At 32.3% G+C, this 25413-nt stretch overlaps 1 protein-coding gene across 1 annotated transcript in view; it reads left to right on the top strand.

Annotated features, from left to right (window-relative positions):
- Positions 1-21212, top strand: part of LOC116422567 (thrombospondin type-1 domain-containing protein 7B-like) — a 142746-nt gene extending 121534 nt beyond the window's left edge. The window contains exons 5-6 of the mRNA XM_031961296.1: positions 17189-17321; positions 20788-21212. Of these exons, the coding sequence (XP_031817156.1) occupies positions 17189-17321; positions 20788-20923 (269 nt within the window). The 3' untranslated portion in view covers positions 20924-21212. The remainder of the gene's footprint in view (positions 1-17188; positions 17322-20787) is intronic.
- The last annotated feature ends 4201 nt before the right edge of the window (positions 21213-25413 follow it).

Consider the following 25413-nt stretch of genomic DNA (forward strand, 5'->3'; position numbering starts at 1 on the left):
TTGACTAACTCAATGTACTGTACATTATTCACATGTATTGATATGGATTTGAAACATTAAGTCATGTTATAATAAAAAAAGGATCCTGACCTTTCTTTTTGAATATAAAATAATATTAGATGTATGGTATTATTGATACTTTGTGGTACCCAACTTACTGGAGGCCTGTTTCTTCCCTACATTCTTGAAGAAATCCCTGTTTGAATATTGCTTCATCAAATATCCCTCTTTCTCCAGGTTTACATGGCTATCATACACCTCTTCTGTGGTCATTTTACTCAGTTAGCTACTGTTCCTGTGCTACAATCAACCAAGAGAAAATAGGGTTGATCAGGGATCATAGGTGGATCAACAGTGAAGGTGATGCAAATGGGCTACTGTATTCATTCTACCCATTGTAAACTTAGCCTTAGCTTTCCCCTTCTAATGTGCCTCAGAAGCTCTTCAGTATTAGTATAAATATTCCCATATTCCCTTTACATTACATCTTTTTTGATTTCTAAAATATAGTGTTCTTGTGAAAATTCCACATTTCTCGTCCCTTTCTCTAAGTCACACTGACCCTTCTCTTAGATACCACATAGATAATACAAATACAGGAGAAATTGTCATTCTATTTATTCCCCACTGCCATTTTCAGATTTATTATTGCTTAGCAAACATTTCTCTTTTGAAAGTCTACTCTAAAAAATAAATATCAGTCTCTTCCTTAAAGTAACATATTTTATCAGGGCAGTTAACATGTAAATACATAAGTGGATAGAAGATATACAATGGACTCATGGTTTCATTGGCACAGGGAATTCCCTTTCTATTAATTCCTTCTACCAATTTGTTTTAGCACTTTTTCTATATCTTAAAATCTTTATTTTTTATATTTATTTTTTGACTTTGACTTTTATTTTTGAATGACATTTTATTTCCCCAATTACATGAAAAAATTTTAACATCCATTTTATTTTTAATTAATAACTTTGTATTTTCAAAATACATGCCAAGTTAGTTTTCAACATTTATCCTTGCAAAACCTTGTTTTCCATTTTTTTCTCCTCCCTTGCCCCATCCCCTAAATAACAGTAATCCAATATGTTACATATGTGCAATTCTTCTATACATATTTCCACATTTATCATATTGCGCAAGAAAAATCAGATAAAAAGGAAAAAAAATAAAAAGCAAGAAAACAACAACAAAAATGAAAATACTATGTTGTGAACCACATTCAGTCCCCATAGTCTTCCCTCTAGATATAAATGACCCTCTTTTTCACAAAACTATTGAAATTGGCCTGAATCACCTCATTGTTGAAAAGAGCCACATCCATCAGAGTTGACTATCACATAATCTTTTTGCTGCTGTGTACAATGTTCTCTTGGTTCTACTTACTGTACTTAGCATCAATTCATGTAAGTCTTTCCAGTGCTTTCTGAAATCATCCTGCTCATCATTTCTTATAAAATAATACTATCCCATAGCATACATATGCCATAATTTATTCAGCCATTCCCCAACTGATGGGCATCTACTCACTTTCTGGTTCCCTGACACTAGAAGAGGACTGCTACAAACATTTTTGCATATGGGGCTCCTTTTCCCTTTTTTATGATTTCTTTGGGCGACAGACCAAGTAAAAACACTGCTGAATAAAAAAGGCATGCACCATTTTATAGGCCTTTGGGCATAGTTCCAAATTGCCCTCTAGAATGGTTGGGTTAGTTCACAACTTCACTAACAATGTATTAGTGTCCCAGTTTTCCTAAATCCCTTCCAACATTTATCATTATCTTTTCCTGTCATCTTAGCCAATCTGAAAAGTATGTAGTGATATCTCAGAATTGTTTTAATGTGCATTTCTCTAATCATAGTGATTTAGAGCATTTTTTTCATATGACTAGAAATGGCTTTAATTTCTTCATTTGAAAATTGTCTGTTCATATCCTTTTACCATTTATCAATTGGAGAATAGAATTCTCTATATATTTTAGAAATAAAACCTTTATCAAAACTCTTGGATATTAAATTTTTCCCCAGTTTTCTGCTTTCTTTCTAATCTTGGCTGCACTGATTTTGTTTGTACAAAACCTTGTTAATGTAATATAATCAAAATTATCCATTTTACATTTTATAATTTTCTCTAGTTCTTTGGCCATAAATTCGTTCCTTCTCCACAAATATGAGAGGTAGACTACCTTGTTCTCCTAATGTGTTTATAATATTACTCTTTATGTCTAAACCATGAACCCATTTTGATCTCACCTTGGTTTAGGGTGTTAAGTATTGGTCAACGTCTAGTTTCTGCCATACTATTTTTAAAATTCATTTAAAATAATGAGTTCCAAATTTTCTCACTTCTAGCCTTCTTTCCCACCTTCTTGAGATCTTAAGCAATTTGAAATAGTTTACACATTTACATTATGCCATGTATCCATATTAAACATAATGTGAAAGAAGAAATATGTTGAAAAGAACACACACAAAAATTGAAAATAATATGCTGTGATCTACATCCAGACTCTTATCAGTTAATGTTTAGAGGGGGATTTTTCATCATTAGTACTTTAGAATTGTTTTGGATCGTTGGATTGTTGACAATAGCTAAATCATTCACAGTTGGTTATGTAACTGTATAAAATGTATTTATTCTGCTCACCTTTCTTTTCGTTAGTTAATGTTAATCTTTCCAAATTTTGTTTCTGAAATTGTCTTTCTTGCTATTTCTTATAGCATAATAGTATTCTATTACAATCATGTATTACAGAGGGCTGAAACAATTGCAGAGGGCTGTAACTCTGAAAAGGTGTATTTGAATCTAAGACAGCAGAGTATTTAAGGCTAAGTACCCACTGAAATGTGATATAATGGCTCTATAAACATATACTTACATGATATGATGATTTGATGGCTCTCCTCAAGATTGGCGCCTGCTGAATATGTTGTGGTGAGGTAATCTTAGGGAAGAATTGGAGGGCTGAAGAAGAGAGTCAAAGTCTCTCTGCCACAGCACGCTTAGCAGGGAAGACTTCAGACTCCAGACTCCAGAATCCAGGATCCATCTTTGATGAGCCATGTGGGAGCTTGCCTATCTCCTTCACTTCTCCTCCTAAAAACCGAGGATGTTGACTGATCCTGACTCTGACTGATCCTAAGGCCCTCCAGAGAGCTAGCCCAGACATTACAATATATCACAACTTGTTCAGTCATTTTCCAATTGATGGACATCCCCTTAGTTTCTAATTGTTTGCTACCATGAAAAGAGCTACTATAAACATTTTTATAAAAATAACTCCTTTTACCCCTTTTCTTTTTTGTATCTCTTTGAGATACAGACATAGTAGTGACATTGCTGGGTCAAAAGATTTTACAGACTTTTGGGCATAATTCCAAAATACTTTTTAGAATGACTGTATTTGTTCACCATGCTATCAGTAATGCCTGAGTCAATTTTTCCACACCCTTTTCAATTTATTATTTTCCTATTCTGTCATATTAGTCAATTTGAGAAGTGTGAGGTGGTACCTCAGTTACTTTAATTTCCTTTTCTCTAATCAACAACTATATAGAGCATTTTTTCACAAATATAGATGTTTTATTTTTTTATTTGAAACCTACATTTTTCATTTTAGAAATTACTTGTAGTCTTATAAATTTGACTTACTTCTCTACATTTTTGATAAATAAAGCATTTATCAGTGATACCTGCAGGAATTTTTTTTTCCTTAGATTTCTGCTTTTCTTTTTTTTTTTATTTTTCAAAACGTATGTTTGATAATTCTTTAACATTAGCCCTTGTAAAACTTTGTGTTCCAATTTTCCCTTTTTTCCCCCACAGCCTCCCCTAGATGGCAAATAGTCCAATATATGTTAAACAATGTAAAAATATATGTTAAATCCATTATATTCCTACATATTTATAAAATTATTGGGCTATACAAAAAAATGAAATCAAACCAGTAAAAAAAGAAGCAGAATAAAAAGCAGCAATTTTATCTTTTCTTATAATTCTAGTTGCATTATTTTTCTATGTGAAATACCTTTTTAATTTAATATAAACACAATTTGCAATACTTTCTTGTAATACTTTCTATGTTTTTTTTGGTTATAAATTATTCCTTTTTCCATGGATCTGATAGATAAATTATTACTTATTTTCATAATTTGTATTACCCTTTATATCTAAGTCATGTACCATTTTGATCTTATCTTGGTAAATAGTATGAGGTGTCAATCTATATACAACTTAAAATCTTTTAAGTGTTTTCTAGAAAACTGAGTCATTAAATAACTTACCCAGAGTCCTATAGTTAATCTGTGTCAGAGGCAGACCTGGAACTTAACCCTTACCCACTTTGATGTTAATTCTCTATTCAAAATATCACATATACTTCTTGTATAACTCCAATGAAACATTTTTTACTCATGGTATCAGGATAAATTTTTTTTTCAAAAGAAAGTTTTCTGATTATTAATAAATATTCCCTTGTTGCATTCAAGGATTCTGATAAAGACTTCATTTCTAAAATACAGAGAGAATTGACTCAAATTTATAAGAATTCAAGCCATTCTCCAATTGATAAATGATCAAAGGATATGAACAATTTTCAGATGAAGAAATTGAAAACATTTCTAGTCATATGAAAAGGTGCTCTAAATCACTATGGATCAGAGAAATATAAATTAAGACAACTATGAGATACCACTACATACCTCTCAGATTGGTTAAGATGGCAAGAAAAGAAAATGACATGTTGACAGGAATGAGGGAAAACTGGGACATTAATACATTGTTGGGAATTGTGAACAGATCCAACCATTTTGAAGAGCAATTTGGAATAATGCCCAAAGGGTTATCAAGTTGTGCATACTCTTTGATACAGCAGTATTTATACTGGGATTATATTCCAAAGGGGTCTTAAAGGAGGGAAAGGGACCCACATGTGCAAAAATGTTTCTGGCAGCCTTTTTTGTAATGGCAAGAATCTGGAAACTGAATGGATGCCTGTCAGTTGGGGAAAGGCTGAATACATATGGTATATGAATGTCATAGGATATTATTTTTCTATAAGAAACAATTAGCAGGGTGATTTTAGAGAGGCTTGGAGAGATCTACATGAACCGATGCTAAGTAAAATAAGCAGAACCAGGAGATCATTGTACATGGCAACAAGATTATGTGATAATCAATTCTGATGGGTATGACTCTTTTCAACAATGAGATAATTCAGGCCAGGTCCAATGATCTTGTGACGTTGAGAGCCATCTACATACAGAGAGAGGACTGTGGGAACTGGGGGGTGGATTACAACATAGCATTTTTACTCTTTGCTTGCATTTTATTTTCTTTATCATTTTTTCCCTTTTTGGATCTATTTTTTCTTTTGCAGCAATATAAGTATATAAATATGTGGGATTATATTGGATTCAACATATGGTAAAAACATGTGTTTTTACCATGTTTAACACATATTGAACTACTTGCCATCTAGGGGAGAGGTTGGACAGAGGGAAACAAGTTGGAACATAAGATTTTTCAAGGGTCAGTGTTGAAAAATCATCCCTGAATATGTTTTGAAAATAAAAAACTCCAATAAAAATAAAATAAAAGAACAAATATTCCAATTGAGTAATTACAAGAGAAGTAAATATTAAAGTAGGCCTGCTGTTTGTTCTTATAACAAGCAAATTGACAAAGATGATAAAAAACAGAAATAGTCAATATTTGAAGGACTGAAGGGAGATAATCACAGTAATGTATAGTTGGTGAAGTTCCGACTCAGCTCAATCATTTTGGAAAACAATTTAATGTCATGAAAAAATATTTTCTGTACTCTTTGACTCAGAGATTACACATTGTCCAAAGATGCAAAAAAAAAAAAAAAAAAAAAAAAAAGTAGGGGCCCATGTACGCAAAATAAGTTAAGTGGTTGTTGATTGGAGATTGGTTGCATAAATATGACTCTCATTTAATATCATTATTTAAGTTACAAGAAAAGATGAATGGAAAATTTGTAGAAACATGGAAACATTTCAGGAACCAATGAAGTAAAGAACCAGGAGAGAAATATATTAGTCAATCAACAGTATTTTATTAAGTATCTGCTTCTGACAGGCACAGTAACTACCCTAAATGAAAATGATACTCAAATAATGCTTCAAGCTGAGTAATATTCAGTGTTGTTTTATTTATTTGGTACTCTCTCCTTCACTTTTCCCTCTATTTATTTATCTTAGAGAATAAAATTTGTACACAATTAAGTAAATAAAGGTAATTTGAGGGAAGAGACAGTCCTAACAACTATAGCTTTCAGTTAAGAATGTAGAGGATTGAGCAATTTAATTGAGTTTTGAATGAAAATGAGGATACTGAAAGGAAGAGATAAGCAAGGAACACATTCTAGGAATGAATATGAATATATTTTCTCATGGAAGAAAGATGACATATTGAATAAAGAGAACAGCAAGTAGTCTAGTTTGGATAAAACAGAATATTCTATTCCTGTCTTTTCCTTAATATTCATCCATTAATCCCTCAATTAAACATTTCTTAAGTACCTGATATGTTCAATGTTCTGTTAGATGCTGGTACCATAAACTTCCACATAATTATGTCTCCTACAAGAGTTTTGACTCCTACGTTAATTTATAATGATTTTGTAGGAAAAGTTTTGGTACAGTAGATAATCTCCATTTCTAGAATAACTTTTTTATATTACATCTGTTTTTAAAAAATATTTGGATTTATGAAATAAAATTAAAATTTCTATTACATAGTATAATAAAAAGATGATTTTACATGAAATGTAAATCTACTATACACAACTTGCTATTCTTTTTAAATATATAATTATCATAATTTTCCCACCCCTGAAAGTTATATTATTTTATAATTTTTGTTCTCTTGAGTATCTTCATTTTCTCAAATAATGAGTTGAAGAATCAAAAAAATTTCAACATTTGTTATATATCAGGACCTGTGCAAAGTACTGGTAATATAAGTACCAAATTAGGACAGTAGTTTCTCTGAAGTTCCTCATAGTTCAGTAAGGGGATGCAGCATGTATGATGGTATTTGACTTGGAAAATAAAAGTGCCAGAAAATGAAGAAAGAGGAGAATCAAATGACATTGCTCTTACGTGAATATTTGTAGTACTGATTTGATTGTTTCACTATTAAGAAAGGATTGTTAAGTGGTGTTGTACATCATGCAAAAACAGTGACTGACAGGAAGATGATTGGGGTAGACAGTTTGGTGAAGCTTGATAGGGAGTCTAGAACTAGGTAAATATAATGAACCATTTAGCTGGGAATGGCTGACTCACTATTCTGAAATATGTGTTTTTACCTTATTTCAAAATTCTCTTATATTTAGCTAGCAATGCTTTGCCAAATAATAGTAATAGCTGGAGACAAGAGAGATAATTACTATGTCATTTTTAATATTAAAATGCTAAATTATTATTCAAGAGTTATTTTGTGATATGCTTTGTTGTCTGTTATAAATTGAAGACATCTAAGAGTCATGAATTGCTAGAGCTATAATACACTTTAGAGTTCATCAAATGAATTCTTCTAAGTTTATACATAAGAAAAGTTAGGTTAAGAGAGAGTAAGTGATTTGACCAAGGCCACATAGTTATCATTCACACTCTTAGGTAGTCTACATAGTTCCTTTGCATGTGTGTATATACAAATATATGTATGTACATTCAAATGCATGTACATGCATGCACACATAAAATATATATGTATGTCTATATATGTATAAAAATATATTCATTTATATACATTTATACACATATATTATGTAAGTTTAAAAATATATACTACATATAATTTCCCATCAATTTAATCTAAATTTTTTGAACTTCAATGTTTCAACATTTAAAGTTTCATAACATGTCAGTTGCAGGAACTCTATCTTGATACAAATTGCAAATCCCATTTCTCTTAATAAACAATCTTCATGAATTAGTTGCTGTGACCAAAAGGTTTAACAGTCAGTGTTCCAACTTTCTGTGATCAAATGATGTGTGCTTAGCTACAGTGGATCTCTCAAAGCAATTGTTAACTTAAGTCTGATAAAACTTTCTAGAGTTTTCACTCCATTTGAAGAAGCAAAATATTCTTGTAGATATTCACTATTCCCAATATTCTTTGAGCATGCACATTTACCTTTATAATACTAAGTGAGACTTCAACAGAAGTTTTTTTTTTTCTTTTTTCCTCATCTACCAATTACAAAACATCCAATGGTCCAGTGTATTCACTTTAGCATTTTTATACAATTATATTTTAAAGGCCACTTTCCTCATTAGGATGCAAGCTACTTGAGGGTTTGGGTTTTTCTCTTGTCTTCATATCCTAACTTTCAATCTTTGACATATAATAGGCATAAAGTATATATTGAGTGGAGTGAATTGAACTTCACAAGAACACAAGAAGCCCATATATCTTAATAAGCTTAAATACAAATAAAAACAAATGCTCTAACTAGATTGAAAAACTATAATGTCAGAGGCAGAGCCAAGATGGTGAAGAAGACACACACTTCTTTTTGAATTCTCCCTGCACCCTCAACTAATTTCCAAATTCAGCCTCTGAATTAGTTCTAGATTGGTAGAATTTGTGAATATTGGGAGTACAGCAAATTACCAATAGAAGATAATTTTGAAGATTGCCAGGAAAGGTCTGTTTTTGGGCAGGCACAGGCAGAGAAGCAGAGCACAGAGGCCAGCACATGCTGTGCAGACGAGGGTTGGGGTGCAGTCTCCGCAGGATAGTGCAGACTCTAAGCTGTGGAGAATATACAGGGAGGGTTCTACCACAGTGTTGTCTACTCTGCCCTGATTACAAGATCAGCAGATAAGTTATAAAACAGCCAACACAAACACAAAAGTTAGAGTGAGCCTTAAAGTGCCGGAGTCTGATGGGATCTGGCCATGTATACCTAGCACCTGAATTGACTCAGTGTGATTCCAGCCCACTTGCAGCCACTCTGCTGACACTGCACATTGCCTGTAGAGGAGGCTTAGAAAACCTCCCTTATTCTAAAAACAGATCCCAGCTTCTTTAAAAAATTGAGTAAAAAGGCAAAGAGGATTCTAACTATAGATGGTTTCTATGATGAAAGAGAAGAGCAGATTTCAAACCCTGAGGAGACTAAAAGCACATCGTCTCCAGATGAAGCCCCAAAAGGTGATATGACCTGGTCCCAATCACACAAGACTCTCCTAGAAGAAATTAAAAAGAATTTTAAAAGAGAGCTAGAAGAAAAATGGGGAAAGGAAATGAAAGCTTTGCAAGAAGGTTTAGAAAAGGCACATAACTCATTAAAAGAAAGATTTGATAAAGTGGAAGAAGAAAACAACTCCCAGGAAAACAGAATTTGTGAACTGGAAAAGGTAAAAAAAAAAAAAAAAACTCCCAGGAAAACAGAATTTGTGAAATCAAAAAAAAAAAAAAAAAAAAAAAAAAAGTCCATAGAACAAAAGAACTCATTTAAAAATTCAATTGGACAATTACCAAAAAAAAGGTTTAAAAAGTAAATGAAGGAAATAATTCACTAAAAATCAGAATTGAACAAATGGAAATGAATGACTTTATGAGACATCAAGAAAGAGTCAAGCAAAACCAAAAAAGAAAAATGAAAAAATAGAAAAAAAAAATACACCTACTTTGGAAAACATCTGACCTGGAAAATAGATCTAGGAGAGACAATCTAAGAAATATTGATGAAAATTATGGTAAAAAAGGGCCTGGACACTATTTTTTCCAGGATATCATCAAAGAGAACTGCCAAGATGTCACAGAATCAGAAGGTAAAATATCCACTGAAAGAATTCACCAAACACCTCCTGAAAGAGACTCCCAAATTAAAACTCCAACGAATATGTGGCTAAATTTCAGAACTATCACATCAAGGAAAAATATTACAAGCAGCCAGAAAAAAAAAAAAAACAATTCAAATACTGAGGAGCCACAATAATGTTCACCCAGAATCTAGCAGCTTACACATTACAGAATTAGTGGTTTTAACCATAAATGTGAATGGGGGGAACTCTTCCATAAAGCAGAAGCAGATAGCAGACTGGATTCAAAGCCAGAATCCCACAATATGTTGTTTACAAGAAACACATTTAAAGAAGGGTGTTACATATAAAGTAAAGATAAAAGGATGGAGCAGAATCTATTATGCTTCAGGTGAAGTAAAAAAAAAAAAAAAAAAAAAAAAAAAAAAAAAGCAGTGGTAGCCATCCTGATTTCAGATCAAACAAAAGCAAATATTGATCTAATTAAAAGAGACAAGGAAAGAAACAATATCTTGCTAAAGGGTACTATAGATAATGAAGCAATATCAATACTAAATATATATGTACCAAGGTTTATAGCCTAGAAGTTCCTAAAAGAGAAGTTAAGAGAGCTGCAAGAAGAAATAGCAAAACTATAATAGTGGAAGATCTCAACATTGCTCTCTCAGAACTAGATAAATCAAACCACAAAATAAATAAGAAAGGAGTTAAAAAGGTAAATAGACTACTAGAAAAGTTAGCTATGATAGATCTTTGAAGAAAAAATAAAATAAAGGGAAAATCAATGAATTAGGCTTGCAACTAAAAAAAGCTAGAAAAAGAGCAAATTAAAAACCCCCAAACACTAAATATGAAATTCTAAAAATAAAAGGAGAGATTAATAAAATTGAAAGTAAAAAAAAAAACTATTAAATTAATAAATAAAACTGAGTTGGTTCTACAAAAAAACCAACAAAATAGATAAACCCTTAGTAAATCGGATTTTAAAAAGGAAAGAGGAAAATCATACTCATAGTCTTAAAAATGTAAAGGGAGAACTTTCCACCAATGAAGCAGAAATTAGAGAAATAATTAGGAGTTACTTTGCCCAACTTTATGCCAATAAATTTGATAACCTAAGTAAAATGATGGTACACTTACAAAAATATAGATTGCCCAGATTAACAAAGGGGGACATAAATTGCTTAAATAGTCCTATTTCATAAAAAAGAAATAGAACAAGCTATTAATCATCTCCCTAAGAAAAAAGCCCCAGGACCAGATGGGTTTACATGTGAATTCTAACAAACATTTAAAGAATAAATAACTCAAATACTATATAAATTATTTGAAAAAAATAGGGAATGAAAGACTCCTACCAATTTCCTTTTATGACACAGACATGGTGCTGATACTTAAACCAGGTAGGATGAAAACATAGAAAGAAAACTATAGACCAATTTCTCTAATGAATATTGATGCAAAAATCTTAAATAAAATATTAGCAAAGGATAATACCCCATGGCCAAGTAGGATTTATATCAGAAATGCAGGGCTGGTTCAATATTAGGAAAACTATTAGAATAATTGACTATATCAATAACCATATTAACAAAAAAACCATATAATTATCTCAGTAGATATAGAAAAAGCATTTAATAAAATCCAACATCCAATCCTACTAAAACACTAGAGAGTATAGGAATAAATGGACTTTTCCTTAAAATAGTCAGTATCATTTATATAAAAACATCAGTAAGCATCATATGTAATGGGAATAAACTGGAACCATTTCCAATAAGATCAGGGGTGCAACGATGTTGCCCAGTATCACCATTACTCTTCAATATTGTATTAGAAATGCTAGCTTTGGCAATGAGATGAAAAAGAATTTAAAGGAATTAGAGTAGGTAATGAGGAAGCCAAATTATCATTCTTTGCAGATGATATGATGGCATACTTAGAGAACCCCAGAGAATTTATTAAAAAACTATTAGAAATAATCCACAACTTTAGCAAAGTTACAGGATACAAAATAAATCCACATAAATCATCAGCATTATCATACATTGTAACCTCCCACCAAGGCTACTGATTGCCAGGGCTATACATACCAATCTTTCCTGGATACACATGAAGAAGAACTGATTTTGAGGTGCAAAACAGCCTTGCTTTATTGGTAATCTCAGCAGGAGTGAGCAGGAAGTAAGAGCAAGCATATGTATATCTCTGCAGCACTCTCTCTCTCTCTCTCTCTCTCTCTCTCTCTCCATGTCTACATCTCTCTACATCTCCACCTCACTCTCCTCTTTGGACTCAGAGCTGGTTATTTATATTTATTCTCCTCTGGGAATTACTTTGTGCCTAGCCCACTCCGCATTGCATAGGTGGATCCTCAGAAGGGAGACACCTAGAGTTAGTGCTGTGTCCTAAGAAGAGATGGAGCAAGAGGACACACCCCTTGTCATCTCAAGGAATCTTTAACTCTAGTAAGACACAACCTTCTGCCTCAGAGGCCAAGCACCTTTTTAACTCCTGGCCCACCCTACCAGGTGACATGGCATACATGGCATTCTCAGAGAGAAATGTCCCTAACAATACATTACTAACAAAATCCAGAAGCAAAAGATACAAAGAGAAATTTCATTTAAAACAACTGTCAATAGTATAAATTATTTGGAAATCTCCCTGCCAAGATAAAGTCAAGAACTATATGAGCAAAACTACAAAACACTTTCCACACAAATAAAGTCAGATCTAAAAAATAGGAAAAATATTAAATGCTCTTGGATAGGTCGAACAAAAATAATAATGATGACAATACTACCTAAATTAATCTATTTATTTAGTGCTATACCAATCAAACTCCCAAGAAACTACTTTGCCAATCTAAAAAAAATAACAACAAAAATCATATGGAAGAACAAAAAGTAAAGAATTTCAAGGAACTAAATGGAAAAAAATCAAATAAAGGTGCCTAGCTATACTTGATCTAAAATGATATTATAAAGCAGCAGTCATCAAAATCATTTGGTACTGGCTAAAAAATATACTAGTTAGTCAGTGGAATAGGTTAGGTTCACAGGACAAAGTAGTCAATAACTATTGCAATCTCATGTTTGACAAACCAAAAGATCCAAGCTTTTGGGATAAGAATTCACTATTTGACAAAAACTGCTGAGAAAATGGAAACTATTATGGCAGAAACTAGGCATTGACCCACACAACACCATATACAAGATAAGGTCAAAATAGGTTCATGATTTAGGGATAAAAAAATGATATAAACAAAATAGAAAAACATAGGATAGTTTACCTCTCAGATCTGTGGAAGATGAATGAATTTGTAACCAAAGAAGAACTAGAGATCATTATTGATTATAAAATAGATAATTTTAATTATAATAAATTAAAAAGTTTTTGTAAAAATAAAGCTAATGCAGACAAGATTAGAAGGAAAGCAATAAACTGGGGAAACATTTTTACATTCAAAGGTTCTGATAAAGGCCTTAATTCTAAAATATATAGAGAATTGATTCAAATTGATAGGAAATTAAGCAATTCTCCAATTGATGGTAAAATCATAAATGGTCAAAGGATATGAACAGAAAATTTTCAGATGAAGAAATTGAAACTATTTCTAGCCATATGAAAAGATGGTCCAAATCACTATTGGTCAGAAAAATGTAAATTAAGACAACTCTGAGGTACCACTACACACCTCTCAGATTGGCTAAGGTGACAGGAAAAGATAATGACAAATGTTGGAGGGGATGTGGGAAAATAGGGACACTGATACATTGTTGGTGGAATTGTGAAGGAATCCAACCATTCTGGAGAGCAATTTGTAACTATGCTCAAAAAGTTATCAAATTGTGCATATCCTTTCATCCAGCAGTGTTACTACTGGGCTTACGTCCCAAAGACACCTTAAAGGAAGTCAAGGGGCCCACATGTGCAAATATGGTTGTGGTAGCCTTTTCATAGTGGCTAGAAACTGGAAACTGAGTGGATGCCTATCATTTGAAGAATGGCTTAATAAATTATGGTATGTGAATGTCATGGCAAATTATTGTTCTGTAAGAAATGGCTAACAGGATGATTTTAGAGAAGCCTGGAGACACTTACATGAATTGATGCTAAGTGAGATGAGCAGAACTAGGAGATCATTGTACATGGCAACAAACTGATTATACGATGATCAATTCTTATGGACATGGTTCTCTTCAACAATGAATTGATTCAGAGCAGATCAATTATTCAGTAATGAAGAGAGCCATCTATATCCAGGGAGAGGACTGTGGGAACTGAGTGTGGACCACAACATAGTATTTTCACTCTTTCTGATGTTGTTTGCTTGCATTTTTGTTTTTCTTCTCGGGTTTTTTTTTCTTTTTAGATCCAATTTTTTTTGTGCAGCAAGATAACTGCATGGACATGTATACATATATTGATTTTAACATATATTTTAATATGTATTGGAATACCTGCCACCTAAAGGAAGGAGTGGGGGAAAGGAGGGGAAAATTTGGAACAGAAGATTTTTCAAGGGTCAGTCTTGAAAAATCACCCATGCATAAGTTTTGTAAATAAAAAACTATGATAAAAAATAAAATTACAAAAAAAAAGAAAAGCTATAATGTCCCCTTTCCAATTTTTCTATTGCTGGGCAGCTAAAGTTCCATCTTGTGTTTGAAACATTCCCAAACCATTCTTTCCCTCACTGATCTCGCCTTCCTCTGAAGTTATTATTTTGTGTGCACTGTTTCTTGTTCTTTTGAAAGTGAAGAATTTGCCTTATTTCTCTATGTATTTAGTGCCTAGTATGTTACCCTGTCAATAGAAGTTGCTCTATTTATAATATACATGGTGATAATAAAATATATGTCTGTGTAATAGTGATCACATGAGGACATGTTTGTGATTGTGTATGAGATGTAGACCTTAAATTCTGATGAAGCTTGAAGAAAACAAATGGGATATCACCAAACCTGACAGGATCACTAACAATAACAAATATAGTCAGTAAATAAACAATTCATATTTCAACACATTTCTGCTAGGCAGGCTATATTCAGATAATTCTAAGTACTATGATGGTCAAACATTGTGATTAGTAGGTCACTGCAAGGAGACAGGCTGGAGGGACACTTTGGGGATACACAGAAGTACCAATTTCCTTTAGTATAGTTAATAATCACTAGCACTAGAGCTAGAAGCCTGCTATGGAATCAACATTTATTTCTTCACTTGTTTATTTATTTTCCAAAAGGGCGTCATGCCTACTGAAAGAGGAAGAACTCAAATAGCACTATGTTCTGCAAATGCTATTGCAGTAGCCAACTTACAGTTTTCAGGAGCATGTGGTGTGGGTGAAGAACAAACAAATAAGCAGGCTGCTGATAAACAGGCTGCTGTCTGATATTTTCAATTGAATACGTTTAGATGGTTAATATTCATAGTCAGTAGCCTAATCTCAACACATTTGATATCTCCATAATTAGATAATCTGGCATTATCATCATTATCATTACTATTGTTACCATATAGGATTATCCCATTGGGCATAGCACAATATAGCACATAATAATGTTTTCAAATAATTATATTAAATTTAGAGCAGTAGAGTTTTAGCATTTTGTAATTTACAACCAAATTTAATCTGGTTGATTCAGAAGGTATTTTCTAAACTTGAAGGACTTCCAAGGCATCATTAGTAAGTAAGGCAGCCAGTAAAATTGAAAGATTGGTAAAACATGTGTTTCTGGGCCTTTCCTTCTCCCTCTTCCATCTGTCATGCACCCAGGTGCTCAGTAACATCAGGTTATTGAATTGAAACTTCCCAGGTGATAAGAAGGACAACGTCTAATAACAAATCCACATTGAATTTTGAATGTGTGTGTGTATGTGTGTGTGTGTGTGTGTGTGTGTGTGTGTGCGTTCCAGACTTGTGAGTTCATCAGGATAGAAAATTTTCAGAATGGAAATTCCCTCCAGCAACTGAAATTTTCAATTGTGACTTGTCAAAAATTTTTAGTCATAGTGAGGAACTCATATTATTTGATGTCTCTATGCTCACACAGCTGATAGTCATCAAAGGTAGGGTTTAAAATTAGGAATTCCTAAGGCCAAAGCAGACTGACATCACCGCACCAACAGCACTGTCATTTATATGTGTAGCACTGTGCTAAGCCCTTTACAATTATTATTTAATTTAATCCTCAGAACAACCCTGAGGGTAGGTGCTATTTTTATCCCCAATTTACAGAAGAATAAATTGAAGCAAAAGAAGCTAAGTGACTTTACAGACTCACACAGCTAGTGAATGTTTAAGGCCGGATTTGAACTGAGGTCTTCTGGACTTTAGGCCTGGTACTCTATTCACCATGTCATTTAACTTCTCTCATGTGGATAAAGAGCTTATCTTGGCCAAATGTAGACCAATTAGTAGTGACAAGAAAACCTATGCTTTTCTTTTAAGAGAAAGTTAAGAGACAATGCCTCAATCCAAATGAATAAAAATATTCCCAGACTGAACCAAATGGTGACATTTTTTATCTGTTCTTCTCCTCTCAGACTCATTCATTCATCTATATATTTACTTAGATTTTTTTGGACTAGGTGAAAGAGGAGATTCTTTACCTCAATCGCTATCTAGCCTTAATCACTGAATGGGTATGGGCTCAGTCAAATTGAGACCTGTGGAAGACTTCACTTTAAAAAGCATATTTACTGCATCCAGGGCCATCTCCAGTCATCCTGACCTATCTCTGGGCACTAGACCCAGATGGCTCTGGAGGGGAAAGTGAGACAGGTGACCTTGCACAGCTCTCCCTCACTTAAATCCAATTCACTTGGATGTCACGGCATCCTTTCTCTGATGTCATTGTGCTCTAAAAGATAAACAACAATATACTTGGGGCCTTTTAATATTAAAATACAGTTTTCTGTTCATTGGATCATATGGATTTTGAACCAGAAAGGGGATTAAAGCTAAAATGCTCTCATTTAATAAATTAGAAAATGAGAGTTTACCTGATTTGTCCAAGCTCACAGAGGTAGAGTAGAAGGGTCAAGAGTCAAATGCCATTCCTTCTACTATAAATCCAACATTCTTTCTACTATGCCTTACTGAATTTTGAATTAATTAGTTTTTGCCAAAAGTTTATAGTATAGTAACTCATTTTTATACAAATGTATGCTGAGTTATTTTAAAAGAAGTAAAATAAATTCTTAGCAGAGGTTGATTGTTAAAGTTGCTACCTTGTTTTTGCATGCAGTTATCATTTTCCAAATTCCTTTCCAAGTGCAATTTTCCTAATGAATTTTCAAATGTAGTCTAAATTTGGTCCATAAAGCTATATAGCTAATATATTGTCATTTTATTTTTCTTTTTTTTCAGAAAATGGCACATTAATAAAACAGTCCAGATATAGGATTGTCATTCAAGAGGCTATGAATGGAGGACAAGAATGTCCAGATACCTTGTTTGAAGAAAGAGAATGTGAAGATGTTACATATTGTCCTGTATACCGGTAATTAATTTCATGATATCATATAATAGCTCAGTAAACAATCTTAGCATACGCTGCTGATTATTTTCTTCCATTTATTTAAAGTTATATGTCCCTTTGAGCTCAGAAAAGAGAAAAAAAACAATCTACTTTTTATACCTTCTGATCTCCACTAATCTCCTTTGCTATTTGGACTATCCTTGAAGGAATGATTTTAGTAACATTAAATTATACTTTTGCTTTTTTGGGTCTTGTCAATGAAAGACTTTTTAAAAAAAGTCTCCTTATACAAACCATCCATAAATACAGACATTGTAGCTCAGCTGTTCTGTCTCTGCTATTCCATCTCTACTTCTAAGTGTCAGTGTGAGCCTAAAGACATATCAAGAAGCTTTTGCTGCATGCTGGCATGAGAGCTGAATTGTGATAGGTCAAAAGCCCTTTTAGAATGGAATCAAAAACCAAAAATACAAACTTTATTAGTTTTTGATATTCTCATAAATATTCATTTTTTGTCTATAGAAATAATGTAGATGCAATTTTAATAGGAATTAGTTTTGTGCATAAAAGGATAAAATAGGAGAATGTTAAGATACTGATAATATTTAGAGGCCTTTAATGGATTAAAATAAAAGGAAGTGCAAAAACTATTTCATTTTTTGGCAAAAGAAATTAAAAAAAAAACCCTGAAACTATACAGATATCGACTAGGAAGATTTTGGATCATCATAAATAGTAATGAATTAGAAATATATACATGCACATATTAATTCAGACACATAAAATGTAAACCTACCCCTTCTTTAATCTATATTTTAGAGAGCATATTATACGATAAACTTATGTCCTTTGGTCTTAAAATAGTAAATGCTTATTTTGCTTTGTTAGTTTTCAATGTTCTGCAATTACTGCTTAATATTGTCTGCGGTAAAAATAACTCCTTTTATATCTTCCTGATTTAAGAAGTGAAAGAAAACTACATATATAAACATTTTATGGTTCATAGCACAGTTTAAAGTACCTTAATAAAATTATATTTTGTCTTTCAAAATGCATTCTACATTTTCCTTCTTACTTCAGTTGTTGACTTCAAGAGATGAGTTTTAGGAGGAAATGCTATTTAGAAAAGAATACCAGTTTCTTGGGAAAAAGTAAAATAAGAAGGCTATTTCCAATTCAGATGATGATTAGATGTCATAGAATTACTCTAAATTATTACAGATGTGGTCTTTATTATTCTTGTATCTGTCTTGGTGCATGCATCAATTTTATTTAAAGGAATCAGATTGATAAGTAATTCTGGAAGGAAATGAGTAAACACTGGAACAAAATATATATATATATATTGCTATCAGTTTCTTCAAGGCTTGAGGGTCAGAATGGGCTTATCACAATTCACCAGGTTTATGTTAATCAGATTTATGATAACCAAGAGGAATTCAGATATCTCCATATATATTTTGTCTTAAAAGGAAGTAAAAAAGGTAAAAAGCTTAGGATATTAATCAGTCAGCAAGCATTTCTTATGTATCAGATATTGTGCAAAGCTCTAGGGACAAAAAAGAAAGACAAAAACACAATCCCTGCTTTTGGAGATCATGGAATTAAATTACAGAAAAAGAAATTCAGAATTCTACATTCTTTTAAAAATCATAGGGGTGGGTGGAAGCAACAACAATTACAAAAAAAAAAAAAAAAAAAAAACTGAGTTAGAACAGAGAATGTAGGGACAGAACCTGTTTTGTTGTTGTTGTTGTTGTTGTTGCTTCATTAATGTTGTCTTCATTAATGAAGGGAACTTCCAGTGAGAAAACTCCTACCAATGATTACTTCACCAAATATAGAGTTTTACACAGTTGTCCAAAGCCTTGAATGATCTTAGGAAAATCTATAGTTCAAAATTTAATAGGCGTGTAACCTTGGACAATTCATTTAAATTCCTCATCTGTTAAATGGGAGAGTTGGATGAGAAACCTCTAAAAAGCTCTTTTTGTCTTCACATTCTGAGATTCTAAAACCAAAAGACCTAATTGGTATTCTGTTTCTGGATCTAATAAATGTGGGGAAATAAGCAGATAAATACATTGTTTTTGCTTAGCTCTAGATTAAGTATCAGTCCAGCTAAAGTAACCTGGAAATTTTCTGAGTCAATTTTTTAAAAAATGTAAATATCTCTATTTTAGCTACTATAAGATTGATTACTACAATAATTCTTAAAATGATACTTAAAGAATCTATGCATGCACTGAGTGTACTTATAGCTGTGTTTTCAATAATAAATTCAAGTCTAATTTGTTAAATATCCCTTGCTATTTCCTAATATCCCATTGATTTTTCAAGTCATCATAATACTGATATTGATGTTTTTGTATCATAGTTCTTCCTCAGATTAATAGTAAACTGCATGTCATCAGAGTTCAAAAGCAATCTAATTTATGATATCCACAGCCAATTTTGGGATCAAAGAGACCTAAGTTCAAATTCTGCCTCTTAGAAAGACTAGTCACGTGACTTTTTGTGGATTACTTATTATCTCTGTGTCAGGTGACTAAATAAGTTGTCTGAAAGATGCTACACTGGCAAAGTAAGTTCTTCACTGAGAATTCTCAAAACTGATGAAATCTCAAATGTCATTTTAAAAGGATCGTCAGAGCCACTGGCAAACACATGACGTGCATAAATACACCAACTACATTATGCAGCCGAAGCAGCCAGACTGATACCTGTACCTAAGGCAGACATCACTTATAGATCATTGTGGCTAGGTAGATTTAAAGAATAAACCTCACTCTCTGCCCTGAAGGTCATAAAAAGAGAGTTTTGTTGGACAAGGAAGAGAAGAAATTTTTAAGTGGGGAAGGTTCTTTAGAAACTATTTTACCTGTGAAATACAAATCTTGGCACTCTTTTCAGATAGAGGTTAACTTTTTTTTCTCTTCTGTGAAAAAGTACAATTGAGAAATTTTCACTGAAATGGCCATCCTTACAATCTTCTTTAGATTTCTGAATTGCACCAAAACCTTAAAAAGTCTCTACAATCTCAAAAGAGTCTGGGTTACTCTTTAAAACTAAGTGTAGCATAATCTTGGACACAATATCTGCTGAAGATGAAACATTTATGCCCTCGTAACTCAAAGGACTTTAGAACATTTTTTAACATAAAGTTCACTAAAGGCCCACTTTTCTAGGTGTGGTCATTTTTTTTTTCTATAGCCATTCATTGTTCCATTTCTATATATCACAAGGTCAATGTGAAAATGGATTGATTGCATTTATTATGAATCTGAGGCACAGAACATACTGACAGTTCAAATGAATTTAATTCCAAGAGTCTTTTAAAATATATTGTTTTGTGTCCTTTTTAAATTGTAATTCTGAATTACCTTTCCAAGTCTGATATTTGTTCATTTCAACCTGAAATTAACAATGAATATTGTTATTGAATTATATGAATAATAGTAGGAATCTCTCTTCTTTATATTCACAGTTGGAAGCCTCATAAATGGAATTCATGCATTCTCGTGCCAGAATCTGTCAGGCAAGGGCTGACGGTCCTCAATGAAGCTTGTGGAAAGGGTTTACAAACAAGAGGTAAGCTGATTTTTAATCAACATATATCCTGAAAAGTGAATTGAAAATATAATCTTTTTGAATATTTTATCTGTTTTCAACATATGTGAATAAAGATGTAATAATATTTAATTGTTTCTTACAAGTTATATGTTTGCTTTGAGTTACAGATAAAGTGTGAAGTTGTCTAATGTTGAAATTGAATGGTTCTATCATAACCAGGATAGGTAATTAAGGATTAAAAACATAAAATACCCAAATAGCAATTTATTTACACACTAGCTATTAACCAATTAATTCCAATAATGTCAATATTAGCAGAATGGCTTTTCATTTCATTTGTCAATCTATTTTGAGGGGCAGATAAGCAACAAAAAAGATAAAGTGCTAGTCCTGGTGTCAGGAAGATTCATTTTCCTGACTTCAAACCCAACTTCAGACATGTACTAGTGACCTGGGCAAGTCATTTAACTCTGTTTGCCTTAGTTTCCTTATATGCAAAATGAGCTAGAGAATAAAATTGGAAACCATAGAACCATGTGTAGATACTGTCCTATGTGCTGGGAAAAATACATAAATATAGTGCACTGATAGTCACAAATAGGTGAGCTGAAATACTTCCTTAACAAATTTGTTAAACTGGTATTCCTAAAGCACAAATCTGATGATGTCAGTTTCCTGCTTAGGAAGATTCAGTCACTCCAGGATAAATTAACTCTCCTATTTGGCATCTAAAGCAGTCACTGTTGGCTCCAAATTATTTTTACAGACCAATTTCATCTTCTTCCCAATCATACATTCTATATTCCAGTCCATCTGGCCTTTTTGGTGTTCATTGCACTTAATATTCAATCTGTACCTTTGAATAAGGTAACCTGCTCTCTTTCTATTCACTTCTCCCTCTCATAATCCCTAGCTTCCTTTATGGGCTCCCAAAAGTGCTGCTCTACAAGATGGCTTTCCAGATTTTACCCTCTTATTAGTATTTTATCCCTTTTGTGCTCTTTCTCAAATTAGTTTTATTTAATTTTTATGTAGTTATCTGTGTGTATATAGAAGATCTTTCTAAGGAGAATATAAACTTCTTGAAAGAAGAGACTATTTAATTTTTGTCTTTGTATAACTAATGCTTAATTATGACTATCATGAACTAAAAGTATTTAATAAATCCTAGTTGAATGAATATTGAATTAATAAGGAAATTTTGAGATCTAAGACTATAGCTATGACTATTTTCAGTTCATAAAAATGATATAGATATAAAGAATAATATTTAATGAATAATTACTACTTTTGGGGGCCCAAATTCTATATAAAAATCAGCTTGGGATAAGTTATAACTTTGTTTTCAATTCTAAAACCATTAGGGAAATGACTTTCAAAAAATTAAATTTCCATTAATCATAAAATATATCTTAATCTGGAGAGTTGTTTTGTTTTTTTTTTTTTTGGTAAATCATCAGCATGAAAAATTTCTCTTCAACTAATTTCTTTAAAATCCCAACTCATATGAAATGAGGTTTTAAAAGAAATGCTTGTTTTCTGTAAACTAATTACATGACTACTAAAAGGTTATATTAAATATAATCTGGGAAAGGTTATTAGTATCATAATGGATTCATAACTAGTTTTACCCTTAAGGAAAGGAAAATAGAGAACTAAATGCATCTTTACTGACAGTGTTTGAAAACCAAGTTGGTTAAACATTTACTGAAGTTGATCATGCTAGGGCTAACATAAATACAAAGCAAATTAGCAATATAAAACACTAAATAAAGGCACATTTCTTTTAAAACCAAATATTGCCTTGCAAAATGAGAGTTTGGTTTCAACAAAGTCTAATTTCCTATCCTGCTCTAAATCCATGATTTAATGCTGGTATCGAATCTTACATTCAGAGAGAAAGAGTCAAAAAGGGTCTTTTGGGATGAAAATGTTTATGATTTTTCATGTATTGAAAATCAAAATATGCATTAAATTTCAGAACATGCTAGAATAATGAAGTCCTTTAGTGTTTTCAACTTGGTGACCAAATGTTGGAATCCTTACAAAGTGTTAAGTCATTAGAATTGATAGAGATAATAATTATGTAATTTAGCATGGTTCAGTATGATTGATCTGATCCTACAAGGAGATGTTATGGGCCAGAACTTAAAACAAGATACTAAGTGGAATTGAGGAGACAATTTTTAAATCTAGTTTAGAATTGATCTAATCCTACAACAAATAATGGTTTCCCAGTGATATAATGACTGGCATGTACTCAGTGTACAGCACATAAGCAAGAATCTCTTAGGACCAGGGATAGAAGCCCACTCTCGGAGGTGGAGACAGATTCATTCCATATTCCACCTTTGTGCTAGCTGGATACATTTGGAGGGAGCTAGGGGCTAAAGCTCAAGACTTTGAAGGACACAACAAAGGACTGGATTTTAACTCCTGGCTGCATTTGAAGTGATTATTGCTTTGAACTGAAACTAAGGCTGCCTCCGAAAATCTCCCCAAGAAACCTGTTCCCACAGAGAACCATTATATTTTAAAGAAGAGAACACCACAACCAAACAAAAGGATATTCTTCTGGAAAATTCTAATATAGGTTAAAGAACTGGAAATCAACCAGCCATACATTTGTGTTCTTTCTATGTCACCAAATATTTTCATTCTTGAAGACATGAAGGGATTCCTTTGGGACCTGAAAGCATCATTTGCTTTTGTTCTTTTTCTTGGTTTCTTTTTCCTGAATTTCACTAGAATTTATTTCTAGATGTAACTAAAAATGGGTGTTTTATCCCATAAAAAATCTTCTTATTCCTACTACATTGTAATTTTTACTAATAAGCTATATACTTATACTAGGAAATAAAGAAGTGATTATTTCCATTTGTTACATACTATCTAATTGGCATTCTAGAAATATTCTGAATAGACAAAAACATAAATAACAGAATCAACTTTAAGTTTTCTTTATTTAAACAGTATAAACCTGAAAAAATAAGATAGTGAGGTATTCTGATGGACAGTACTTGAATGACAATAATAGAAGCAGCAATAGTCACTGGCTTTTAATAGAATTTTGCAGATGAGGAAACTGAGGCTGATAAAATAGGTTACTTACTCAAGGTTGAATTTAGGTCTAATGCTCTATTCTGTGTGTTAACTACCCTCTACTAGAACAGGGCTAATATTATTTAAAGGAATCTAATATAAAAATATACAGTGACCGCCATAATATAAATGACAAAAAAATTAAAGCAATGCTGAATAATATATAATTGAAATGACCACTTGGCACTTGAGAAGAAATTAGGAAATTTTTCTTACTTCTTTCCTTGGAGAGATAGGGCACTATGAATGTAAGAAATTGAATTCAAAATAAGACTGTAGTTTATAAGATTTTATGTAATTTATTATGTTTCAAGGAAAGGCTTATATTGTATAGGGGAAATGGTAATACTGATGAAGGAACATATCTAAAATTATTGCTGTATAAAATAAAAACTATCAATAATATATAATAAATGTAATAAACAAAACCCATTATGTGAAATTATAAATTTACTCAAAAGATTATATATACACACATATTTGTACAGTTTTTCCTTTTACAAAAATATTCATGGAAAAATGCCAATATTTAGTGAGCTTTCCCAATGCATTAAAAGTTGATTTACATAAAACTTTTCTGGCATAATGCTCAGCACATTGGTATATAAAAATGAATGGGACCTCCCATTTCTTCTTAGAGTAATGGAGACCTTTCAGGAGGGAATGGTTTATACACTCAGACATAGCAGTCATGTCACATGGTTTTGTCTGCCTATTTATCTTTGATGTGAAGAGGGTTCCTTAGAAGGGAGGCTTATGGGAACTGATATCATAAAATATATCAATAAACATTAATACATGAATTTGTGATATAAAATGGTGAAAAGAAAAAGATTAAATTTTTCCCATATATTTTTACATCATAAATTTAAAGAAAAGGTGTGCACATTGTTGATTTCTGCTCTACCACAGTGTTTGAGTAAAAATGTCCTCGCTGTCCTGTTTGCCTGCAAAAATGTGTTAAAAGAAAGCCTTTTGACAGGCAATGAACAAAAATTTAACTGAGAAATACCACATCATTGTAATAGAAACAATCACAGGGAACTTAAACAAATTTATGAAGATTAAGATAAAAATAGTTGCTATTATAAATATATTCAGATAAAGAAATCTATATGTAACATCATTTTTATGAGTTTTCCTTCCAAAGTTTCACATTGAAACTCATCTGTTCCTGCATTCTATATAGTAAAGAGAGCTAAAGGCTAAAGAAAAACAAAATAATTTGTCAGTTAAATTTATCTTTTGTGAGTGGAAAGGGAAGTTGAAAACTAAAGCATATCAATTGGACTTTTATTCAATTCTGAGAGCTCTCAAATGTATTTGTAAGGTTGAATTACCTTTTATTTCCTTAAAGTCTTCACACTGATATTGAGGTACTTCAAAAGTCAGGTTTGAGTCCTTGGTATTTCCAGGGACCTGTGGGGTTTTGGAGAAA

Source organism: Sarcophilus harrisii, chromosome 3 (genome assembly GCF_902635505.1).
Source record: "Sarcophilus harrisii chromosome 3, mSarHar1.11, whole genome shotgun sequence".
Taxonomy (NCBI): Eukaryota; Metazoa; Chordata; class Mammalia; order Dasyuromorphia; family Dasyuridae; genus Sarcophilus; species Sarcophilus harrisii.